The 25,784-nt window shown below is 40.1% G+C and overlaps 1 protein-coding gene across 1 annotated transcript; it reads left to right on the top strand.

Moving 5' to 3' along the window:
• The first annotated feature begins 1,263 nt into the window (after positions 1–1,263).
• On the top strand, positions 1,264–17,641 carry SLC38A2 (solute carrier family 38 member 2). Its single transcript, XM_073619963.1, has 16 exons — positions 1,264–1,475; positions 3,726–3,944; positions 4,123–4,201; positions 4,302–4,417; positions 5,840–5,913; positions 5,998–6,090; positions 6,204–6,285; positions 7,537–7,619; positions 7,916–7,974; positions 9,188–9,367; positions 9,502–9,581; positions 9,667–9,767; positions 10,868–10,992; positions 11,396–11,540; positions 11,838–11,935; positions 14,315–17,641. The coding sequence occupies exons 2-16, from the start codon at positions 3,826–3,828 to the stop codon at positions 14,408–14,410; spliced, it is 1,530 nt and encodes a 509-aa protein (XP_073476064.1). The 5' UTR covers positions 1,264–1,475; positions 3,726–3,825; the 3' UTR covers positions 14,411–17,641.
• The last annotated feature ends 8,143 nt before the right edge of the window (positions 17,642–25,784 follow it).

The raw sequence follows: 25,784 nt of genomic DNA, 5'->3' as shown, positions 1-25,784 counted from the left end.
CATTTTTTATGCATTTATGGATCCATTCCAGATGCTCTTTATCTTCTTTGTATCACTGTGCTGGGGTCTTGTGTGTTTTTGATGCGTTCCGGTGCATTTTTGATGTGTTTTACCAGGAAAAATGCAGCACATTCTATTTTTTTTCTGGAACGCCCTGGAAATGAACTATGCCACTGGAAACCATTTAACCTACTTTCCATTTGGTTTTGATACAGAAAAAAAAACACACTGGACTGCATGTGGTGTGAACTAGCCTAAGAAAAGAAAAAACAGGAAAAAAGAAGTAAAAAGGCATCTGGAATGCATCCAGAAACGCATCAAAAATGCATTGTAAATTTTCAAGAATGAGTTAAAAAACGCGCATGCAGAAATGCATCTGGAATGGATCTGAAATGTGTTTTTGTGGTGTGAACCAGACCATAAGGTTTCCAGTGGCATAGTTCACACCAGTGCGGTCATTTCCAGGGCATTCCAGAAAAAAAAAGTAGAACATGCTGCATGCTGGAATGTGGTAAACGCATCAAGAAACACACAGGAATGCACTGGAACACATCAACAATGCACTGGACCCAGTAAAGTGGGGGGGAAAAAACACAGAGAAAAAAAGAAGACAAAAAGCATATGGAATGCATCCGGAAACGCATCTAAAACACACCAGAATGTTTCACAAACACACCGCAACTGACTAGTTAAAAACTGCATGCAGAAATGCATGTGCAACAAATCTGGAGTGCGTTTTTGTGGTCATTTCCAGGGCGTTCCAGTAAAAAAAAAAGTAGAACATGCGGCATTTTCCTGCGCTGGACTGTACTAGAACGTGGTAAAACGCACCGGAATGCACTTAAACGCATCACAGACGCAATGAATCCAGTACAGTAACAGGAAAAAAAGAAGAAAAAAAGCATCTGGAATGCATGAAAAACGCATTGGAACTGATTCGTTAAAAACGGCATGCAGAAATGCATCTGTCTGTTACCAAAACGATGAACTATGAGGACAACGCTAAACAACCAATCCCATAAGCTGAATACCGCCTGCTCAAGTTCACGTTACCCCCCTATCCCCCCCCCCCCCCCCCCGTGTGTGCATTGCATGTCCCGGAGCCCTGGCAGCACACAACAAACAGCCCAGCCTGGGAGAGAACCCACACAGCGCACTTGAACCCAGGCCGGTAGTGGAAGGGAGAGGGGCGTGGTCTTGATGTGTTGGTATACAAAAGCCGAGCAGGTTTTAATGACACACCCTCCGCCCCACCCTTCGCCCCGCCCTCTTCATACCACTATTAAGCGAGAGTAACCGGGGAGATCGTCACTCACAGAAGCGCCGCTGAAGGGGATTCTTCCTTTTATTTATATTTATATAATTAGAGCGTATTTCTAGTGTCGTATTTATTTCCGTATATTATTATTATTTTTATTATTGGAGCATTGGTCGTGTGAGGGGAACCGGATCTGTACATCTGTGAGGATTGGAAGGTAAGAAGATCCGCAGGCTGTGTGGGTGACAGTGCAGCACGAGGCTGGTCAATGTGACTGCTGTGTATGTATACATTGGGTGGGGAGGGGGGGCTCCACATTACATTGGATGGGGGGGCTCCACGTTACATTGGATGGGGGGTTGCACATGCACATTACATTGGATGGGGGGCTGCACATTACATTGGATGGTGGGGGGGCTGAACATTACATTGGATGCGGGGGGGGGGCTGCACATTACATTGGATGGTGGGGGGGCTGAACATTACATTGGATGCGGGGGGGGGGCTGCACATTACATTGGATGGGGGGGGGGCTCAACATTACATTCATTACATTGGATGGGTGGGGGTGGGGGGTGGGGCTCCACATTACATTGGATGGGAGGGGGGCTCAACATTACATTGGATTGGGGGGGCTGCAGATTACATTGGATGGGGGGCTGCCTGCAGGAGAAATACACATTACTCATCACACATTAATTCATTCTCTTCTGTGTGTACCCAAGAATCCTCCTTTATATGGATAATGGCGATCGGATAGAGCTGTTTCATTGTGTGAGATGTTTGTAGGTGACAATAATAATAATAAGGAATGTAATGGAGGGCTATTGGTTCAGATTCTGCATCAAATCTCAAAAGGCTCTATTGATCTCGCTATAAATCAATCAATCTATGTTATCATTTATCCACCCATCATCTATAGCTAGCTAAATCTTTATATCTATCTAAATATAACTAATCATCATTCTTTCCATCATCTCTATCTAAACATCCATCTGTCAATTATCTATCATCTGTCTATTGTTAATCAATCTAGCCATCATCTATATAGCTATCTATAACTAATCATCATTCTTTCCATCATCAATATCTATCTATTCATCTATATGTTAATCATCTACGTATCCATCTTTACGTCTCTAACTATTGATCGATTGATCAATCTATTTATCATCTATATAGATCTATCTATTCTATCTTTATGAGATTGGCTGGGTGATCACTTGTCCATAGCAAATAATAATATCTCCATGGATTTTTAGGAGTGTCCTCTCCTTTGTACTGGGGTGGCTGAGTTAAGAGGAAATCCGGCACATGGATGGATCTGTTTCAATAGTATGTGGTGGTTGCATCAGATTCCTGTGTGTGCTTGTAGAGCAGAGGTTAGTGTGAGGAAGCGAGGGAGGGGACAAGGAGTGGCCATGTAATTGCACACTGCTCAATGCTGAGCATCATTGGCCGCTTATTCACAGTTTTTTTTTTTTTTTTTTCCTTCCCCATAAACTCAGCCCCTATCGAGAATTTTCTAGACATAAGCGCCTTTTTTCTCCAAAATACTGTCTGATTTTTTTTTTTTTTTTTAACTGACGAGGCGGTTCCCTTTTCTTTTTTTTTTTTTTTTTTTTTAAATAACAGACATTTTATTGTATTTTAAACTTACTATATTTAGTCTAATCAATTGTAATATTTTTTAAAAATATTTTATTGGCATTGATCCTATGCATATGTGTTTAAATTTAAATTTTAGTTGATCCTTAATGGTATATATATATGTGTGTGTGTTATTTATTCACCTGGATCACGTAGATGTGTTTTTGTAGCAGATAACGAGATAACGAACGCGTTAATCCTACATCACATTAGTGTTGTAGATGCCCTTTATCCCTCCTAGATAGTAAGCTCTAATGAGCAGGGCTCTATGATCCCCCCCCCCCCCCCCCCCCGTATTGAATTATATTGTAATTGTACTGTCTGCCCTAATGTTGTAAAGCGCTGTGCAAACTGTCGGCGCAATATAAATCCTGTATAATAATAATTATAGCAGGTATATCGTACCCCTTTCAATCAGGCTATAAATGAGCAGTCAGGCTGTTGCATATCAATGTAGCGTCTGAGTGGTGATGATCGTCTTCTTAATTATTTGCTTCATTATTAAACTATTTAAAAAGTATTATGGTGTATGCAAACGTATATAGAGGGGCCATAATAAAACAATGGCCTGAATTAGGTGGGATTAAATATCTGCTCATGGCCTTGGAATGTTTGTGATTGACAAGTATGGGTGGAGAGGGACAACGGGAGGGGGGATGAGGCAGACTGTTTGACTTGGAAATTGCTGTATTCTCTATGAGCCTGCTAGTACTTTTCCACTCACTCTATCCTCCTCCCGTCTTTCCTTTCTGGCTCGTGATAAAGCATCACGTGGTTGAATTGCACACTGCAGTATTGACGTTTGCTTTCCTTGCAGGCAGAGAGCCAAGCGCAGCAGCAGTACGATCAGCATCAGCCACACAGACTACATCAGCTGTCCTCGTGAACGCGCTTCTGGTCCATTTTTCATTATCAGCATGAACAAACAAGAGATTGGAAAGTTTAATATTTCTCCGGATGAGGATAGTGCCAGCTCCAACAGCAATGATGATTTCAATTACCCCGAATATCCAGCAAAGAAGCTATCCATTAAAGGGTTAGTTCTCTTCATTTATGCACGGCCGTGTGTCATTAATTATGCACAGCTATCGTCATAGAAACGCTATATCTCTTATGCAAGGTCAATTGCGTATTAGCTGATTAAACTATTGGACAATATTTGTCGCTCCTTAATTTCAGATTGGACAACTGATATCATGTTCATTCATTTACAGGCATTATGATATGGATCCAGAGAACCAAAATTTCCTTCTTGAGCCTACTTTAACAAAGAAGAAATGTGAGACTGAATATGTAAGTACATCCTTATCTGTGTCTATGAGCGTGGATAGAATCGGCTACATACGCTGTATGTTTTTGCCACATCCTTAACGTTCCCTATTCTTATTCTTAGCTTCCAGGGACGACGTCCTTTGGCATGTCAGTATTTAACCTCAGTAACGCCATTGTGGGAAGTGGAATTCTAGGTCTATCCTATGCCATGGCTAACACTGGCATTGCACTATTTATGTAAGTATCTAATTTTCAATGACCTTTTTGTCAATGACGCCCCGTTTTTTTTATTTTTGTTTTCTTGACATTTTGTGCTGAGGCTTTCTGTAGATGTCACATGCTGTGTATTTATAGGGCAGTGTTTTCCTTACTATTCTCCACTAGGGGCAGCATATCTCTTATTTGGTTTAAAAAGGAATATTTTTTATTTAATAAAGAACAATGATGTACACTGTTTCCATTGTTTAGTGTTCTGAACAGTTTTGGCACTGCCTTTTAGTTCCGAAAATAATGCACACTGAGACAATACCATTCTTTTAAAATAAAGGAAATATTGCTTTCTAACAGCAAAACAAAGGACAAACCCAGCCCTGTGTTTTTTTTTTTTTTTTCTCTAAGTCACCATAACATCTATTCTTGCAGTTGGTAGTACCATTAGTCCTGTGTTTTTTATTTATTTATTTTGCTCTAGATCACTATAAATCTATAAATCTTATCACCCCTGGTCATTGAAGACTTTGTATAGTCATATTGTACTGAAGCACCCTTGACAGTTATTTAGCGGCAATGGTTGGGGCATAACTAGGAATCACAGGGCCCCATAGCAAACATTTAGAAAGACAGATGTTGTTAAACAACACTGCCCCCCCCCCCTACAACTAAGCTGCATTGGTGTCAGAATAAACAATTAGAACCCCCTCCCATATAATGCAACAATAAGGCAAGCTAAAAATCGTGGACCTGGATGGACAGCTCTCCCCTCCCAGTCCCCCCTCTGCCCCATAGCAGCCACATGGGATGCTATGGCAGTAGTTCTACCACTAAATAGTGGCCACTACTACTGCAACCAATCCTGGGCGCTGCCATATACTAATCATATTCACTGTATTACCAACAAGCAGCTTTTGCTTACAGGACACCAGGAGATCAGAAACATGATCCTCTCTCCTTTGTGCTTCATTTATCCTGTAATAAGTGAAAATATATAGAGATCTAAACCATTTGCTAATGGTGACCATTTTTTTTCATTTTGGCGTGTAAATGATCTATGTAGATAAAATACTTAGATAAAATACATACTTCTTATATCTTCTTTCTGTGTTTTGTTTTTTATTTTATTATTTATTTATTATTATTTTTTTGTTATCGCTGTTTAGATCGCTGCTAAATCATGTAAAATGGTTCCTTCAGGGGGTATTTTGCTTCCTTCAAAGAGTTATGTTAATACATGACACAGCAAGTGCGATAACTCACAATCATTAAACAAGTACAGTGCAAAGATGACAGGTTTGGGCCGGTCTTGTGTAATAGTAGAGCAATGAGTCAGTGACACAGTGGGATGGAAGCCATAAGTGCATTTATACATCAATATACAATGTATTGCTCTAACACACCTGTGTTGGGAACTTTCACCAATTTTATTTTTGTTTTGTGTTGTAGGATCCTATTGGCGTTTGTGTCAATATTCTCAATCTATTCCATTCACCTACTGTTAAAGACAGCAAATGAAGGAGGTATGTATTTTTAAACTGCATCACTTTTGAAAGGCATTAACTCTGTCAAATGTCCTATTGTTAATGTATATTTAATTTGTTTAGGTTCTTTATTGTATGAGCAGCTGGGATTTAAAGCATTTGGCTTGTTTGGAAAACTTGCAGCCTCTGGATCCATAACCATGCAGAATATTGGAGGTAGGTCATTCACTTCTACCAGCATCACACCCTGCAGCTAAATAACAAAACAACAAACAAACATTTAAATGTATTTATTTTTTGATTTGTAGCTAATCCTTTATTTTTTCCAGCAATGTCAAGCTACCTCTACATTGTGAAGTATGAATTGCCTCTTGTAATTAAAGAACTGGCCGGTGCTCATCCCGATGCTAAGTAAGTATCTTGCTTTGGTAAACTTTGTTAGTTGGAGAATTGACATAATAAACCCCATGATATATATATGCATGTATATATATATATATATATATATATATATATATATATTTTTTTTTTTTTTTTTTTTTTTTTTTTTTTGTTTGTTTGTTTGTTTGTTTGTTTTGTTTTGTTTTGTTTTTTTTTTTTGCTTTTTTTAGAATGGCCACAGCTATTTCTTATGTATTAAGTTAGTCATTTCAGTTTTCAGTATATTTGAGTCATATTTAAACATTATTCGGATTTTTAAAACAGCACCATTTATTTGGTAAAGGTAAAAACTGCGCAGCTCAGCGAAGCACTCAGTCCAAAGGGAAGAGGCACTTTATAGTGACACTATGGGGTTGATTTACTAAAGGCAAATCCCCTTTGCACTACAAATGCACTTGGAAGTGCAGTCGCTGTAGATCTGAGGGGAAGATCTGAATTGAGTGGAAGCTCTGCTGATTTTATCATCCAATCATGTGCAAGCTAAAATTATGTTTTTTATTTTCACCTGTGGATCTACAGCGACTGCACTTCCAAGTGCACGTGCGAAGTAGATTTGCCTTTAGTAAATAATTTGAGATTATCTAAAGTATTTAATAAAGGAAGCGTTAAGGGATTATCGCTCTCATATTTCAAGCAGGAGCAAATTTCAATGTTTTTGTAATATCATAAGAAAGTAGCTTTTGTATTTTCTAACTTGAGCAGAATACTTTACTTATTCTGTTGATTCAAAAATTCTATAACAGAGGCCAATCCCAGAGGCTGTGCGCTGCTTCAAAGTATGTTTGTTTGGTGACTTACCACGCCACATTCCACTAAAATGAATGTCCGTGGGCGAGCACAGTGCTCTCTTTAGTTACTGCCTGTGAGGAGAGGCTTGCCTAAGAAAGCATGTTCTAATACTTTGTACTCATAAGATGCCAAAACAAGCCTTTTACTGGCAGTTACAGAGAATATTGAGCAGAGTTTTATTAATACTTCAACCAGGACTGTGTGTGCTCTCCCTCAAAGGCATGGGATACTGTTCTCATTACACACCCCAGCTTGCATAATTCTAAAAATAATAATAAAATGATCTTGCTGTGACTGTTAAAGCATTTTAATGTTCTTTATGGATTTGAAACTATATACAGTAGTATAAGCTCATTACACAACAAATTAAAAAATAAAATAATTTACTATCCAGCCACTGAATTTTTGCTTTGATTTTTTTTTGTTTTCCAGTGACTGGTACTTAAATGGAGATTATTTGGTTATAATGGTTTCTGTATTCCTCATACTCCCGTTGTCACTACTAAGAAACTTAGGTAAGTTTTTCCCAATGCGAACAATCTATTTAAACGCTACAGTCAACAATTTAGTTCAATCATGTGCCCAGTTTACTAAATTAGTCAGTAAGGCACTCACACTTCTTAGTTTTTGATAAATCTAAAAGATTGTAAATAGCTTGGCCAGTCATACTATAAGTCATTACTAATTGATGTGATCTGCTATTTTTCTAAGTTACATTTTTCTCATAAATCATGCTTAGCTACACATTTGTTTGATATTCATATGGTGTTTGATGTCTTGTTAAGTTCTCTTAAAAAATTTTTTTTTTCAGGGTATTTGGGCTACACGAGCGGCTTTTCACTGCTGTGCATGGTGTTCTTCCTCATTGTTGTAAGTATATTCATAAAGAGTCAGTCTTCCCAATATTGTATTTTACTGGTTACCAAAGTATGGGGGGGGGGGGGGGGCACACCTGCTGATCTCTGATATCTTTTTGGGAACTTCAGGGCAAGAACTTCCTGTTTAAGGTCCTGGCTCAGTTTGCACCCATCAGTGTGTCACTCTTTCTTCTATAAATTCTGTGGGGTTGATATACTAAAACTGGAGAGTGCAAAATCTAGTTCAGCTGTGCATGGTAGCCAATCAGTTTCTAACTTTTAGCAATTAAGCTTTGACAAAAAAAAATAACTGGATACTGATTGGTTTCTGTGCAGAGCCGCACTAGAATTTGCACTCCAATTCTTATAAATCAACCCCCCGTCTGTTCCTCTGTTGCATTTTCCATATTTTAAAATAAATTCAGTATCCAACCAGGATATTGAAAACCTGAAATATTTGCTGGAGCATGTGTGCAAATCTGGGGATTCATGTGCCTAAACCTCATTCCTATAACAGAGATATGCAATTAGCAGACCTCCAGCTGTTGCAGAACTACACGTCCCATGAAGCATAGCAAGACTCTGACAGCCACAGGAATGACACCCTGAGACATGATGGGGCTTGTAGTTTTGCAACAGCTGGAGGTCTGTTAATTGCCTATCCCTGCCCTAGAACCTTTGAGAGGCATAAAACAAGTTCATGTGATTTAGCTCTACAGAACTTGCTAAAAACTAGAATGTTGGTTTTGGGTGGACTTATCTCTTTAAATTACTTACTTAAATTGCTAAATTACCACTCTTGTGTAGACCAGCTTTTGCAACATGTAGGTATATTTGCAACATAAAACCTAACCTAAAAATAGGTAATATGCATGATCTTAAAACATTTAGTCTCTTGCAGCTATAAGGTTTTTAGGTGTTCGTTCCTACTGATCTGACTGGGTACAAATGTTTTCCAATCTGTTTAGAGTTTATTGAAAATGTTATATTATAGTTACAGGTAAAAAGCTTTTGTGTATGTTATATTTCCATAAATCGTGTGTCTTGCTACATTTTTGTCATTTGTTGGGGTTGGCTGATGTAACATAGAAGCTTCAGTTTTTGATATTGACATTGTAATGATATGTTGGTTTGGTAAAGACAGTAGTAGTGTCTATGACATTGCTTTTATCTAATGATATTTATCCAAATCACCTCTTTGATCATTTTTATGTTTGCCTTTTTAGGTTATCTACAAGAAATTTCATATCGCTTGCCCCCTCCTACTTGAAAATGATGCCATCAACATGACTTTAAACCACACGTTGACCCACTTGACCACACATGCCCCGCTACACAGTGTTGAGTTGAACGAGACCATTGATGATGAAATGTGCAAACCAAAATACTTTGTTTATAACTCACAGGTAACAATGTCTCTTTAAATTTGGCCAATTTTTAGGCAATGGTCATTGACCTTTGCTATGATTTGACCTAACCCTAAAGATTTTAGTTTTTTTTTTATCTGTATAATTACATTTTTGTCTATTTTCTGTTCCAGACGGTATATGCTGTACCCATCCTGACGTTCTCCTTTGTCTGTCACCCAGCTGTCCTTCCAATTTATCAGGAACTTAAAGGGTAAGATCTGTTCTATTTTAAGCTAGTAAAAGAACATTGACTGCCAATGAGCCTGTACTAAAAGTATCCTATTCTCTCTCCGCAGCCGAAGCCGTAGAAGAATGATGAATGTTTCAAACGTGTCCTTTTTCGCTATGTTTATCATGTATCTCCTGGCTGCTCTCTTTGGATATTTGACTTTCTATGGTAATTATACAAATTACAAGTTGCAAATTCATAAGTTTTCCATGAAAAAAAATCTGAGGCTACTTACATGTTCTGCCAGTAGATTATAATCACAAAATTAAACCTGATGTAACAACTCCCAGCAGCCTGGTTTGGAAAATTCAGCCAATTTGTCCTTTAAGTGCCCTTTTATTTAATTTCACGTGTTGTGCCAGAACATTTGATATGCCAAAACCATACTGTTTCATAATCTATTTTTTATTACACACCATTTTAGTCCTTAAATCTCTCAGTGCAGTTTACTGCAGTTTTCTGTAGCTGCTGTTATCAAATCCATGAACCTAAGAAAATCATAGTCCAACCCTTTCATTCTTGATGAGCAAAATTTGTGGGCTTGGACCCAGATTCACAGTGAACCGGTTGATCTGTGTTTTTCTGGTTAAGGTTCAATGGTTCACAAGCACAGTAAATCTAAAAGAATTTTCTTTCAATACCTTTCATAATATAATATGGTCTATCCATATCACATACTGCCACCTTCAAAAAATTATTTATAAAATATGATGTCATAATGAATTATTGAGTATCAGGGGAAATTAGTTCAATCAAGTACTTGTCAAGTATTTATTATATCATAAAAGCCAACTTCACCCTAAATCGCTACTTCAGTTTTGCATGCTTTTGCAGAGAATTCCATTGTAAAATATGGTTACCAGAACACAGCCAATGCAAAGCTAAATGGTAGCATCACGTTCCCCTAATCATGGATTCTTTGCAAAGTTAAATAAATAAATAGTTTTAGGGTTAAGCTGCAAGAGTGGCACTATGTTATGGCTTTGTAGAAGGGTAGCAGAGATACAAAGTATTGTGGGAAAATGTTGCTGCGTTTGTTTTTGAGAGGTTTGGAAAGTCAGTGATTCAATACCAACACTATAAAGTTAGTTTTGTATGGTGTTTTTATTTTAATTTATTATAACATTAATGAAAATATGCAATACTTTGCATTTACTGATGTGTTGCATAGAAATCATGATGTCAAACCTCTGCTGTATGAAAAAACCTTATTTTTTTTTTTAAATATATATATCGTCCTAAATACGTGCTCTTTATATTGTCCACAGGACGGGTTGAGCCAGAGTTACTCCACACATACTCCAAGGTTCCAGGAGCTGGAGTTATATTTGTCATTGTGCGCCTGGCTGTTCTCATGGCTGTCACCTTAACTGTTCCTATTGTTATTTTCCCAGTAAGTGCTGTTATTTTTTGTGTAAATAAAATAAATTTTGATGGTCACTTCAAATATAATATATTTAAATTAGCAAAGAATCTGAATTTGTATTTGCATTTATCATTAACCATAGGGTCAATATTACTCAAAAGTATTTTAGACTTTGTCAGAGATAGTGAAAGTCCAATAAAAAATAAAGCACAAATGAAAAAGCCGACTGCAAATTTGTACTTGCACTTTGCTGAGCACTCATATTAATCATAATATTAAATGGTATAAAAATAACATTCTAGGGCAGAGGATATTATAATGCAAACTATGTTGCATAAGTTTACTGCATCTGTAGAATTAAAGTTTTTATATTGTCACTTTTTTTTATGTGCTGTTTTCATTATACCTAACTTGCTTTGTTTCCTATTAGATCCGTAGCTCCATCATTCAGCTGTTATGCTCTGGAAAGGATTTTGCATGGTGGCGCCACGTCCTGATCACACTTGTCATTCTGATATTCACCAATTTCTTGGTCATTTTTGTCCCAACTATCAGAGATATCTTTGGATTCATTGGTGAGTCATTGCAAAAACAACCACTCTGTTTATATTTCTGTACGCTGCTTCGTAGTTAGCATCAAATATCTGGTATTGCCTTAAGGGTAAAAGATTTGCATAGTGCAGGAAAAAATTCTGCCTGCCAGTAAATAGAGAAGGAGGAAAACACTGACATCTCAGCGTACAGCAGGAAAAATAATAGAAGCGGTTTGTTATTCAGAATACCAGGTTAACAATGTTATATGTAGATGGGATTTTTTTTTTAAATCATCTCATTGTGTAGAAACTAATGATTTTTTCCTTGTTGTGTCATAGGTGCCTCTGCGGCTGCTATGCTGGTCTTTATTCTGCCATCAGCTTTTTACCTCAAGCTAGTGACAAAGGAATCCAGTAGATCAGTGCAGAAGATTGGGGTAAGTCTCCTATTATGTTGTTGATGGTTTTGTAGAGAAACAGCCAGAAGTGTATAATCATAGTGTATACATGTGTTTTTAGGGTGAGTATATACCTGAATGTTTTGATTGCAATTCCCATTCTTTCTACAAAGTGGGGCATTTACTAAAACTTAGAATCTGGTACAGCTGTGCATGGTAGCCAATCAGCTTCTAACTTCAGCTTTTTCAGTTAACCTCCCTGGCGGTATGATTATTTCGGATTTTAGGTGCTGAAAGCGGTACAATTATTTTGCATAGAAATTTGGCGTCTTATATTGTAGGCCTGTAATTCTTAACAATAACACACTTAAATCTGTCCAAACAAGAGTCTAGTAGATATCCCGGGTATGATGAAGTTTGAAACACAAAAACATAAATTATAATATAATAAATAAATATAAATAATTCAAAAAAATAATAATAATAAATTAAATTTCCCCACAATTCACTATCGCTCAATTCTGCAAGTGTTCTAATTTACTATCGCTGTTTTCTAGCTGATCTAAAGCCACTTTTGACATAAAGGGACACTTTTTGGTTGCAATGGACAATCTCCAGTTTCCAGGCAGCAAGAACAGTATATATCATATAAAACTGCATGCAGGGCATGGGCCAAAGCACTGGGGACAAAAGGGATGTGAAATAATTTCATACAGTACTGTAATCTGTAAGATTACAGTACTGTATGTGTTATGATTTTTACAGTTTTTTTAATTTGCCGCCAGGCTCCGCCCCCATGCGTCGCACCGCTCGCAGGGAACGGAGCCTGGCGCAGAGAGGCTTCGGAGGAGACAGAGCCCACGGACACTGCGGGGGACATCGCAGGATCCTGGGGACAAGGTAAGTAAAGCCGCACCAGGATCCTGCAATGTAATCCCGAGTGTGGCTCGGGGTTACTGCTAATGGGACTGAAATTTAACCCCGAGCCACACTCGGGAATACCGCCAGGGAGGCTACGCTTTGACAATAAAACCTAAGAGCTGATTGGTTTCTATGCAGAGCTGCACCAGATATTGCACACTCAAGTTTTAATAAATCAACTCCAAAGTGTGCTTCTAATAGTTTAGATACATTCAAAATGTCCAGTTTAAGATGCAGTTAGGCACCTTTGAACACTAAAAACAAATGTCACCACTCTAATTTTACTCTAGCCAATCAGGGTTGAACTTTTTTGTACATTTTCTGTTAAAAAGGCCTTAAAATATTTCTTTACTGCCAATACTAAAATATGCATTTTTTTTTTTTACTCAGTGTACTAATAGAAACGTCTACTGCCAGCTTAAAAATTATGACCATATATAACCATACTTACTCCTAGCCTTAGTTTTTTAACTAGTTAAATGACACGTGGTGCTAAGCCCTCTGAGAACTCAGATGAGACTAAAGCCTAGTGCACACTAACAACCCGATGTTAGTACCACGATCGCCCCCTCTGAGCTATTGTGTTCTGACAGGGGGACGGCCCTCCCGCTAGAACACTCTGGTTAATGGCTGAGAGTGCTGATCAGGAGCCAGTCGGCTGCCAGTTTTCCAACATGCCCCTCCGAGAGAAGCCACCTGAATGGCCAGCTTGTTTCAGACCGGCTGCTATACACACGAGCTGAATGTCGCCTGACATTCAGGCCCGTGTGTACTAGACTTAAGGCATTTTCATACTGTGAAATACCCACACTGATGGGAAGAGTAAAGGAGTATAGAATAGTTTATTATTATTATTATTATTATTATTATTATTATACAGGATCTATATAGTGCCAACAGTTTGCACAGTGGCAGACAGTACAGTTGCTATACAATTAAATACAGGAGGAATCAGAGGGCCCTGCTCATTAGAGCTTACAATCTAAGAGGGAGGGTTAAGTGATACAAAAGCTAATAACTGGTGGATGAACTGATCGAGAAAATAATTTGCAATTAGCGGACCTCCAGCTGTTGCAGAACTACAAGTCCCATGAGGCATAGCAAGACTCTGACAGCCACAAGCATGACACCCAGAGCCAGAGGCATGATGGGACTTGTAGTTTTGCAACAGCTGGAGGTCCGCTAATTGCATATTCCTGGCGTAGGAGATAGTCGAACAGATTGGCGTAGGAAGTTCCAGACAATGGTGAGACTCAGGAGAAGTAGTTTGCCATAGAGCACAGTGATAGTAATTAGATTCAGTTTGAAGTGGATGTAAAAAGCAGCAGCATAGATGCATAGTTGATCTGTGAAGGGACAGAGAAGAGATGTACATTAGTGTTGATTCATAAAATGTATGATGAGATTGTTTTGTTTAGCGTTGGGCATTGTGGCATATTTTTTATGATCATAGTAATCTTCCAGATAAAATGACGACTTTCTTGTATTTCTTTGTAGGCTACACTATTCCTCATCAGCGGCTTTGTGGTGATGATTGGAAGCATGACCCTGATTATTCTTGACTGGATCCACAGTCCTTCTGACAAACACTAGATGACTTAGTGAGCAAGTTCTTTCTTGAAGTGGAACTGTTCACTCCCAACCTTTCTACTGAGAATGAAATGTAACCATTGCTTGCAGTTTCTTCCTTCAAGACACCCATTCTTGTAGAACAAAGACTTGAGAGATTAGTTCTACATCTTGACAAGGACAATGCCTTCTTTTATTCCAAAGGTTTTGGCAGAAGGAAGTAATTTTATTCCATTCTGGAGAATGGACACAAAATCTAAACTTTATTGAAGCCACATGGTTGGTTGTTGTCAATTATTGTTACTCATACTTGTATGTTATTACTTGAACGTGCCTACAGGAACCATTTGAAGTGAGTAAATGTTACATTGCAAAAGTGTTCATCTGGTGGATGGGACAGATCCCTCTCCTTTTTTTTTTGTACCAAAAAACTGCTCACCAAATTGGATGCACTTGTGAGGGGGAGCTACACAGAAACTGTGCTTAAAGAACCCTTTACTGGTTTGCTACAGTATATTTAAAAATAGTCAGTATTTTAGTAAATAGTCACTTGAGCATGGGATACAGTGAGAGAGAAAAGAATTGTAAAAGCAGGCTGATGTTTTTACTGTCACCAGCTTACTGCTGCAAAGTGCAGTTTATCTTCATACTGAAATGGCCTTTTTGAACTTGAAAAAATAATAATTTGAAAGTCAAAATACTCCTTTTAGCATGGGTGTAAAGGACTTGATCAAATTATTTTACCTGGTTATTTAAAAAAAAAAAAAAGTTGACGGTCAAACCTTTACCGTGTTACTTGCAGGTACTTTTCTACGCATGGTACATACGTAAGATATTTAAATGGCTAATTTATTGAAGCCCATGGCAGTTTACATCGTATATAGTAGCTTTCAATATTTAAAAGCTTAATTTATAAATGACTGAATTACTTGAGCAACTCCTTTTTTTTCTGTTTTCCCAAACATGAACAACAGGGCCTGAATTGTTGTTTTGCTCGCAAAATGTTTACTGTGTACATTTTAGAAGGCATTCTCCACAATTCTGTAAGTGACACTGACACTGCCGATGCACCAGAAAGCTGCAAGTCATTATAAAATATTTTACTTGCAGCTTTCTTGCATGTAGTAATAAAATGCATAGAGGCATAAAACCAAGTATGTTACATGCAAGACTAAACAGACTATCCCAAATTACAAATTAAAGTATACTTGTTTCCTACGCAGAATGGATGAAGTGCTTTGCGGAAGCGATTTTGTTCAGGAGCTGACTTGTGCATTAGTGATATCACTAATCCCTATAATATATTGATACTTACTACAGATTGGGGAAGATTTACTAAAACTTGTGTAGCCATAGTAACCAATCAGCTTCTAGATTTTATTGGCCAAAGCTAATTGAACAAGATAAAGATAGAAGCTGACTGGTTACTATGCACAGCTACACCAGTTTTAGTAAACCTCCCCCATTGCTTCCATTCTGTATAGGCAAAATGTACACAACAAACTGGTACAGAAATATATCGCTAGTTTTTACATATATTATACAGTAGATTGCATAGCTATTCACATAATTAACGCAAAATTGTACCATACAAATATAATTATCAACGTGCGTACACAGCAGATAAACCTGTTTCTGTATGAACACTCTAAGTATATTTTTTAAAAAGTGTGATAGTCCAATACCTGCTATTAATAACCAAGAAAAATAACATTACGCACATCTTCGTCATGCAGATCTGTAGATCGCCACCTCTGTCATCTCATTGTCTTCCACGGATGAATATATACTCTAACGTGCTATTTGTAGAACATTGACTCATCAAAAAGCAGCCTATTTTTCAATATTTATGATATATGTATAGAAGAACCGTGTAAATATATAAATAGCCTGTAAATATTTCAGTTGTAGATATGGTACATTTTTATTTGTTATGTATGTTTACTGTCTTGATCATTGTTCTGAGATGGTTTACACAAAGCATTTAAGGGAACCCCTAACCTTAAAACGAAGGGGTACGCATCTTGCAACATCAATAAACCTACCGGTAGTGTTTTTTTGTTTTTTTTTTTTAGGTTGGGCTGTTTAATAATTCAGTAATGCAGTGAAAGGGAATTAAAGCCTGGGGTGAGGGAAGGAACTACTTCACATAGCTCTACCTGTTCATTTCGGTGACACCGGTTTTGTTTTACTGTACCTCTCCACTTTCCAACTTTAGAGCTTTAAAAACTTACCCAGAGAGCAAGGATCCTTTTGGAAAGATGTGCATTTAAGCCTTTACTGAGTTCGGTCAGCTTTCAGCAGTTTTGGAAAGTAAAAGATGTTTACATAAGTTAAGGTATATGTAAGACACATGTTGGAGAAGAAATGGAAAAAGCAGAATATAGTCTACCTCCTGCTGAGTAAAGTGTTAACAGAATGAGACCCATGTCTATGGTATTTCTCCATAGAAGTCAATTAACTCATTGTCAGGTTTTGTTCAAATGCCATAACTCATATGTAAATGTTTAGTCCACTCTAAACCTACTAGCAGCCCATCCTTGGCTGTATTTGGCTAGCTGTCAGCAGCAGGCATTGTAAGAAACCTTTCCTGTAAACATCCTATCCTGGGGTAGTAATGCCATATTAATATGGGCTTTGATTGTTTGAGCAAGGTATAACTCATCTATTCTTAGACAGTCTTTCTAAAGACACAAACTAAACATGTCCCTGTTTAACACACTGAGTTTTTAAACGGCAAAAAATTTCATCATGTTCTGTAAGATACTGTATATAGAATATTAGAACTGGAGAAAGTTATAGCTGCTTATTGAACTATGATTGGTTTATTTTACAACACATACTACTTCAGAATTCTAGATTTTTATTTGCTTTCATGAACTTTGGGTTTTGGACCTTCCTTTACAATATAGCACTAAATTAAAAAATAGACTGACTGCTCAAAAAATGAAAATACTTGTGTGTTTGCAATACACAGAGTTTGGAAGGTCCATATCATCACTAATAAAACATCTGATGGTTAGGGGTCCATTTTTGTAAATAAATCAGTAATATCTTTTTATGATTTTTACCTCTTTTTTTGGGGGGGGGGGGGGAGTAGAATTAGCACATTGTTTTTTGCTTGTTTTACTGTTAAGAACGACCTAGGGGCTCATGCAATACATATTTTAGCATCTCTTGTATAAATGTAAAATATTACTATTGCGTTTCAATGAAATATTGTATGAAACAAATAAATAAATAATAACCAAAAAATGATGGTTTCTGTATGTTCTTTTTAAGTATTAGATTTGAAACAAAAATTTGTTCTATGAATAGTGTGTCTGTCTGTGTGTGTATGTATGTATGTATATGTGTGTCTGTGTGTGTGTGTATCTCAATATATATATATATATATATATATATATATATATATATATATATATATATACATATACATAGAGTGTGCATTTTATGGCCTTATGCACACGGGATGTAATTTTTCCTCCCTGGGCGCCTTTTTTACAGGCAAACCCCCCTCTAGCGGCTGAATAGCGCCGCTAAAACGCCGGTAAAGTGGCGCTAAACATAGCCCCGCTTTACCGCTGGCGCCCGGGGCGGCTCAGTGTGAAAGAGGTCTAAAAGAAAAAAAGTCAAAACAGCCACATTTTTAATGCCCTGTGTGCATGAGGCCTTAAACTGATATAAAGTTAAGGTGCTTGCCTTCATTTTATTAATGACCCAAGAGATGACTATGAGTACCACCAGTACTGTTATAATATTTGGGAAAGGAGAATCATAAACAGCTTTTATAGTTGACAGTAGTAACATATGCACACAAAACATACACACCCAAAAAAGCAAAACAAATGATAGTGATGTCAGTGAAAAAAAAAAAGTTTTCGAATATCTCCTAATCATCAGCTAAAAATGGCAGCTGAAAACTTGATTGCTGTAAGCCACTTTCCTTTCCTACCTTTGTTATATAATTATGTTCTTTTATTCAGGCTCGTAATACTGCCTTTTTTGGTAAAGGAGAACTGTATATAGATAATGTTCAGTAATGCCGCGTACACACGGTCGGACTTTACGGCGGACTTTGCCCGGCGGATTTTTCGACGTACTTTCCGACGGACTTTGTGAATGAACGGACTTGCCTACACACAATCCACCAAAGTCCGTCGAATTCGTACGTGATGACGTACGACCGGACTAAAACAAGGAAGTTCATAGCCAGTAGCCAATAGCTGCCCTAGCGTGCCTTTTTGTCCGTCGAACTAGCATACAGACGAGCGGACTTTTCGACCGGACTCGATTTCAACGGATAAATTTTAAACAAGTTTAAAATCTAAGTCCGTCCAACTTTTGAGAAAACAAAGTCCGCTGGAGCCCACACACATCGAATTGTCCGACGAAATCCAGTCCGCCGGGCAAAGTCCGCCGTAAAGTCCGCTCGTGTGTACGCGGCATAATATGTAAACAGACTTGGGGTTCATATACACATATGCACAGTAAAGTGTGGGCTTTACTGCAGGTTACTGCAACGTGATTTAAGGCCTCATATACACTGCAGGCTCCAAAAAGCTGCTTCTTCAGGCGTTTGAGCTTTTTTTTTTTTTTTCTCTGTCCATAAACTCCTCTCCATGTTAGCCTATGTGCCCATGCACACTGTGGCGAACCACCTGGCACCCAGCCTGGGTGTCAGAAACCATGAATCAGACTGAGACAGAAGTACAGTTAAATCACACTTGTTTAATAATAATAAAAAAAAGTAAACATAGTCAAAACATAGCCAGAGTTCAGGAACCAGAACTGATAGTCAGACAAGCCAAAACGTCAGGTAGCCAGAGATGAGCGTAGTAGAACAGCAAGCAGAATCTGGAGCCAGAAGGAATGTCAGCCAAGCAAGTCTTTAACAGGAACACAGGAGAGCCTCTCTAGAGATGTGACCAAGGCAAAGGCAGAGATCATCTAGACTGGACATCTTAAGTAGGCAGGACTGACGAGCAGGATATCATCAACAGGTGAGTCACTGTGGAGAGATGGGAGCTGGCAATTAGCCGACAGCTGAGCGCCAAGATACAGCTTCCTCCACTCTGGAATCAGGAACCAAGTATTACAGCTGAGAATTGCACCCAAGAACTAGACAACACTAGCTTGGGTGCAAACTGGAACTGACTTTATTGTAAATCCACACAGAATATATACCACACAAGATCAGGTAAGAGTTTGATCACACTATCCTAAACACTGCAAACTCTAAACAGTAATATCAGTACGGCTAAAGAACAGCTAACATAAACGAATTAAACAGTAAGCTAATTAACAACTAGTCACCTAGACAAAACTAGGTGTCAGTGCCCACCCAGACAGTTTGGCACCAGTATTTAAGAAGATCCAGGGCTGTCCAAATCTCATTAACCAACTTTCCATCACCATCATGGCTTCCTTGACTGTTAAATGTGGTAATGTCATCTTGCATTATATAACAGGACATCTTACTGAATTCTTGTAGCTCCCTCAAATGCTAGGGCCCATAGTCAGTGGGCAAGAGGCTAATACCCTGATACCAAGGTCAGTTTATGTACCTCCGTCATCTGCAGCTCTCCTCTGTCCTCCTCTCCCTCCCTGCCTGTCAGCTCCATCCATTTCCCAATCCTCCCCTCCTGCTGGAAAAATAATTGTATCTTCTTACTATACAGTAGTTCCCAGTGTTAGATAACATGATGCTTCCCATCATGCTCCCCAATATGCTGCCTAATATCTTATTTCTGAGCACCAATCAGCGCTCACGTGACTGTCTGGCGGTCTCCTCCTCTCCTCCCCTCCTCCTGACTGAAGTCAGCGGAGGATTCTCAGCCCCTCCCCTGCAGCTGTCAGATTGGGAGAGGAGATGGGCGGGCAGTCACATGAGCGCTGAGCGGTACTCAGAAATAAGGTATTAGGCAGCATATTTTTTATAACTCACATACACTGGGGAACATGATGTTATCTAACACTGGGAACTATAGTAAGAAAAAAAAGTGGCTTTACAACCACTTTAAAGCAGAACTCCAGGATCGGAAAAAAAAAAACCCCATTAGAACACCCCCCACACACACCCTAACAGTTAATACAATTGTGAAATTCCTTACCAATGAAGCGAAAAGTCTAACTGAATTTTCAGGAAGTCTTCTCTCTAATTCTAACGATTCAGCATCTGTTCTGCCAAGAAGGAGGTATTACAGCAGGGATTACATCATATCCTCTCCTCTCTCAGGAAAAGGATCTACATTTCCCATGAACTTTTGGGAATTGCAGTGAATGTGGGTGGGTACACTTGACATGTACATGTTAAATGTGAACAAGCCCACGTCAACATAAATCATGCCCCTCATACTCCAGTCACACTGCTGAGCACCCAGACAGATGACAGCCTTTTAAACGTAAAGCATGCATTTGCACAATGTTTAGTTCATTTTATGTAGTCTACTTTCATTAAATATTGAATTTTCTCTCCTCTAGGTTTTCTGTTAATTTTCACATGTGATCTCTCCCCCTCCAGCCAGAAGAGCAGATAAATGAATTGTCCTTACTTGCTTTATTTAATTACTATCGAACTATAGACACAGACCCATAATTATATATTATACACACTGTATTCTGCTTTAATAATGAGTGGGCACTGTTGCGGCTGCACTGATGAGCCCCCACTGACAAGACTGCACTGGTGAGGTTGCATTGATGAGGCCGCACTGGTGAGCCTCCACTGATGTGGCTGCACTGGTGAGGCTGCAATGGTTAGGCTGCTTTGTTGAGGTTGCACTGGTGAGGTGGCACTGATGAGGCTGCACTGGTGAGCCTCCACTGATGAGGCTGCACTGATGAGGTTGCACTGGTGAGGCTGCACTGATGAAGCTGCACTGGCAGGCACTGATGGAGATGCACTGATGAGGCTGCATTAATAGACACTGATGGGCACTGATGAGGCTGCATTGTTGGAGCTGCACTGATGGGCACTGATGGAGCTGCAGTGATGGGCACTGATGAGGCTGCATTGATAGGGCTGCACTGATGGGTACTGATGAGGCTGCATTGATGGAACTGCACTGATGGGCACTGATAAGGCTGCACTGGGGCATGGTGACCCTCCCCCTCTCCATCCCGAACTCCAGCAGTTGCATCAATCTCACATCCCAGCAGCAGCTACAGCCAGCGGGAAGGGGAGGAGGGAAAGCCAGCCAGCAGCTGCAGGGAGGTGGGCGCGGGTCAGAGTCTGGTACAGGAGGTGTGGGGGCACCATGGAGGGAAGTGACAGGTTTGAATTCCCCACCACTAAACTCTCCTGCAGTAGCTGGCCGGAGGGAAGCTGACCAGCAGCGCTGCAGGGAGATGACACGGGGCATCGGTAAGGGGGGGCAGTAGGGGGGTCAGAGCAGTGAGGGGAATCGGGGATCTATTTTTTAAATCCCCTGTGACTCCCCTGCAGCTCTCCAAGCCGGCGGTAAGAGAGAGGAGCCGGCTCACAGGACTAGGGGAAGGGGGGCAGCAGGAAAGGAGGGGGGCATCCAAAACCATAGGTGGAGGGGTAACGGGCAAAGGAAGATGGGGGAAGGTGTCGAGCGGCAGTGATAGGTGGCCAAAGGGGGGGTGACAAGACGCTCTGTTAACTGGTGTGGGAGAGTAGACTGACAGTGAGTTGGCAGTAAAGTTTTTGACAGTGGCAGCTGGGCGGACTCTATGTAGGATTAGGACTCCACCTCCATGGGCAGTACAGACCGGTGGTCGGTGAGACCCCTCCGCCCACTACCGCAAGCAGGGACGAAAGAACATGCCTGTTTGCTGTATATAGAACTAAAAATGAGATGTGCCAAGACCAGTGGCAAGGGGAACAGAAGGAATAGCAGCCACCAGTCTTACTTCCCAGGGGTTTCCAGTTTGTAACGGTTTTATTTAAAAATATTCAGGCTATTAAAGAGCAACTACTGAAGTATCAAGACGATGAATGGCATATTTTTTGAAAGTAGGAGATCAGCAACAAGAACACATACAAAAGTTTTTGCCTGGAGTTCTCCTTTAAAGTGGATTTTCAGGCTAAACCTAATTAGTCTTAAATGTTCCCTCCCTACACCAATAACACCTATGCTAACTAACCAGTATAAGAAAGATGTACTGTATATACTTACCTATTTTCAGACCACTCTGGTCTATGTCACACAATCTTCCTTTCGTCAGCCAGCGGCAGCTGCAGATAGAAGCGGAAGCGCACTTGCAACAGTTAGTAAAGCCTGATGTGGTGTGATGTGGTGATGTCACCCTTTGACACCCATAGCCCATCCATTGTCAGCGCTCCCTCCTCTTCCCTGCAGCCACGCTGGCTGATACAGGAAAGTCAGATCACATGATCAGACTTTCCAGACAAATTTCCAGACAAATTTCCACTCAGCTCAGTCGAATTTTAAATTGAATTTGTCGGGCTGGGTGGTGGAAAAAAGCCACCTAGAGCTCGTATTTCAGCAGATTTAGCTGGAATCAGACACAATTTGGGCTATGTATTGCTAGCTTAACCCTTTCCACACTGTACCATCTCTGTGAGTGGCAAATAGCTTAGAACATATACCGAAGGAAGAGAAGTGCTAAAAAATTGCAAAAGCATCGGAATCGAGAATAGCTCTAAGTGGAAATAATAATATAAAATAGTGACTGCTGCTGCAGTGAATCTGAACAAAAAACGTCTGCTGCATGGGGAATATTGCGCAACAATAAAAAGCACTAGGATTGATTTACTGAAGGAATAGCGACTGTTTCTTTACCAAAATTAATTTTTGTAAATACGGTGAAGCCGTGTATTTCTTTACTACACAATTGGCTATTCACAGTGAAAACATCTTTACCATATTTACCAGACTAAGTAAACATAAATTTTTCTAGGACCAGCCTCTACTCCTGTAGCAAATTAACCCCACTGTGTCCTGAAAAATTACTTTTTGATTAGGGAAATATTGTTGTCATTAGTTTTATGAGGTCCAAAATATTACATTTTTGTTAAAAATTGTAAGACATAGATGGACAGATCTCGACGGCAAATATGAAATCTGCTATCCTGAGAATAACTGAGTATTGGTCCCACACCATTTATTGAATGCATGCACATTGAGGGCTCATTTAATAATGCAGTTGAAGAGCAAAGAATATAGGCAGTTAATCCACATTTTTACCCCCTCCCCCTTTAAGCTGAAAAGGCAAGGCCGTACACAGCAATAATGCTTCTGAAAGCAACTCATTCAAGTGAATGAGGCCATGCCGCAGGCCCCCTGGCAACCACATCTAATGCACATGGCTGCAGCATGGTGGTGTGGTATTTACAATACTAGGACAGGCAGTGAGTCTGAAAAGTGATCCATTACAGCAGGCAACACTAAATGGCAGACTGCGGTCTGCATCCGAACCGACTTAATGTCTTGTCCAGACCGCTGCGGTCCCGCCATTTAGAAGCCTGTTGTGTCTTGCAGCCGTCAACGCTGTCACCCTCATAGCCCACAGCAGAAGGCAGGACAGTTCTGTTTGGTTCCCAAGTTCACCAATCACCAGCTTGCAGCTCCCGCCCTCTTTCCAGACCCACTGTGCCTTCCCCCGTCTGTGTAAGGCAAGACAGCAGAGGGTGGGCAATGTGAAGAAAGGCTGCTTAAGACAGTAATAGGGGGCTGAGGATAGTAATGGGGGGCTTTATTCAGCAATGGGAGAGCTGAGGACAATTATTGGGAGGCTGAGGACAATATCGGGGGGGCTGAAGACAGTAATGGGGGGCTGAGGACAATCTTGTGGGGGCTGAAGACAGAAATGTGAGGGGGGCTGAGGCCATAATGGGAGGACTAGGGACAGTATGGGATTTTAATGTGAAGGGGAGGGAACTGTGATGTAAAGAGAGGGACTGTGATATGAGGCTTAGTTCAGATGTGTGCATGCACATTTGTGTACATCACAGGTAGGGCAGCCCATTCATTTTAAAGGGCTGCCCTACCTGTGAGAAAGGCAGAGAAAGAAAGAAGTCCTGACCCTTTTTTTAAAAAATGGCGCTGCACCAAGTTTGGGGTGTCTGAAAATGTGCCGTGGGTGGCAATGTGTGAGGGTGTCTTTAAGAATTATTGCCACCCTCGCACATCTGCTAAAGTGCAGCACATTTCTCTGCAGGTCAGTAACATTTTCGAATTTGCATTTTTTCCTGCCACAAAGATGTGAACCCAGTCTAAGAGGAGAGGGAGGTTGCCATGTGAAGGAACTGCATCATCGCACAGACATGCAATTCGGACATCTGCTGGAAGAATATTATCTAAAGATTATTTAAAGGAAGATTATCTAAAGGCAGACAAACACCGATGCATGCATGATTTATAGTCATGGCTCTAAGACTGAGACCGATATGGATCACATAAACACGCGACAAGACATACAACATAAATAGACCTGAGGTATGTCTTGGTGGTCTAGTCGGTATGCCAAGAAAAAGGGGCATACCCAAGGTAAATAATGGATAATTATGGAGAAGGATGTGTTTGAGAAGAGCCCTGAAAAAGGGAAGGGCGGGAGGGTATCACGCACTGGAACCGACAAAGAGAAGGTGAGTGGGCTGCTTTAATACCCCCTGGGCCCCTCCCATAAATTCAGGCCACCATACTGGCCTTTTTACTTATGGTCATGGCCCTAAGACTGAGACCGATATGGATCACATAAACACGCGACAAGACATACAATATAAATAGACCTGAGGTGTGCCTTGGTGGTCTGCTCGGTATGCCAAGAAAAGGGGGCAAAAGACTCAGATAGGGGAATAACTACTTGCTGGTTCTTGAGGTTATTGTGCCAGCTTGGTGAAGGCCTGTGCCATTTCCACCTTAGGATTTGGGATGTATGTAGCAAAGCAAGCGGACTTCCACCTGCCTAATTTCTTGATCACGTGGTCAAGAAATTGCTGCTCCAATCCGGAAGGAATGTCCAGAGAACTGACTGGGGTTAAAGCCCAAGTTGCTTAGGAGGATCCTGACATGTGTGATAAACTGGCTGCCACTCAGGGGGCTGGTAATAAAGGGTAGCAATGGGCTAACATCAGATTGGCTGGGTAGATGGGACAGTAGCCGTCGAGCACCGTCACTGGGCTAGTTAGTTCATGGTTTGGCCTGGGGTCTTTTGATTTGATTACCACTGAGACGTCCCCCCAGGCTTATGATCTGTTATCCGCCAAATCGTGCACTGAAGTCAGCAGAGACGCTAGATTGACGTCCTTGCCCTCCAAAATGTCCTTCCTGAGGCTGGCAGGGATGAGGTGAGCAGGTAGGACGGTAGACGTGGACTGTGGCGTACCTGCAAAAGGGGATGCCAGCACCGTGACTGTGACTGGGTCAGGGAGGGCGTATCTCCAGCTCTGTCACTCTGATCTGCACAT

The sequence above is a fragment of the Aquarana catesbeiana genome, linkage group LG03, assembly GCF_042186555.1.
Source record: "Aquarana catesbeiana isolate 2022-GZ linkage group LG03, ASM4218655v1, whole genome shotgun sequence".
In the NCBI taxonomy this organism is placed as follows: domain Eukaryota; kingdom Metazoa; phylum Chordata; class Amphibia; order Anura; family Ranidae; genus Aquarana; species Aquarana catesbeiana.
Note: the sequence above shows the minus strand (reverse complement) of the source record. Positions and strands in the feature narration are given on the sequence as shown.

Bases quoted from the DNA above. Each gene is read 5' to 3' on its own strand.
- SLC38A2 (XM_073619963.1), top strand. From the start codon at position 3,826: ATGAACAAACAAGAGATTGGAAAGTTTAATATTTCTCCGGATGAGGAT. The intron at 5,914-5,997 runs GTATGTATTTTT...TAATTTGTTTAG, and splicing joins AAAGACAGCAAATGAAGGAG to GTTCTTTATTGTATGAGCAG. The intron at 11,541-11,837 runs GTGAGTCATTGC...GTTGTGTCATAG, and splicing joins AGATATCTTTGGATTCATTG to GTGCCTCTGCGGCTGCTATG.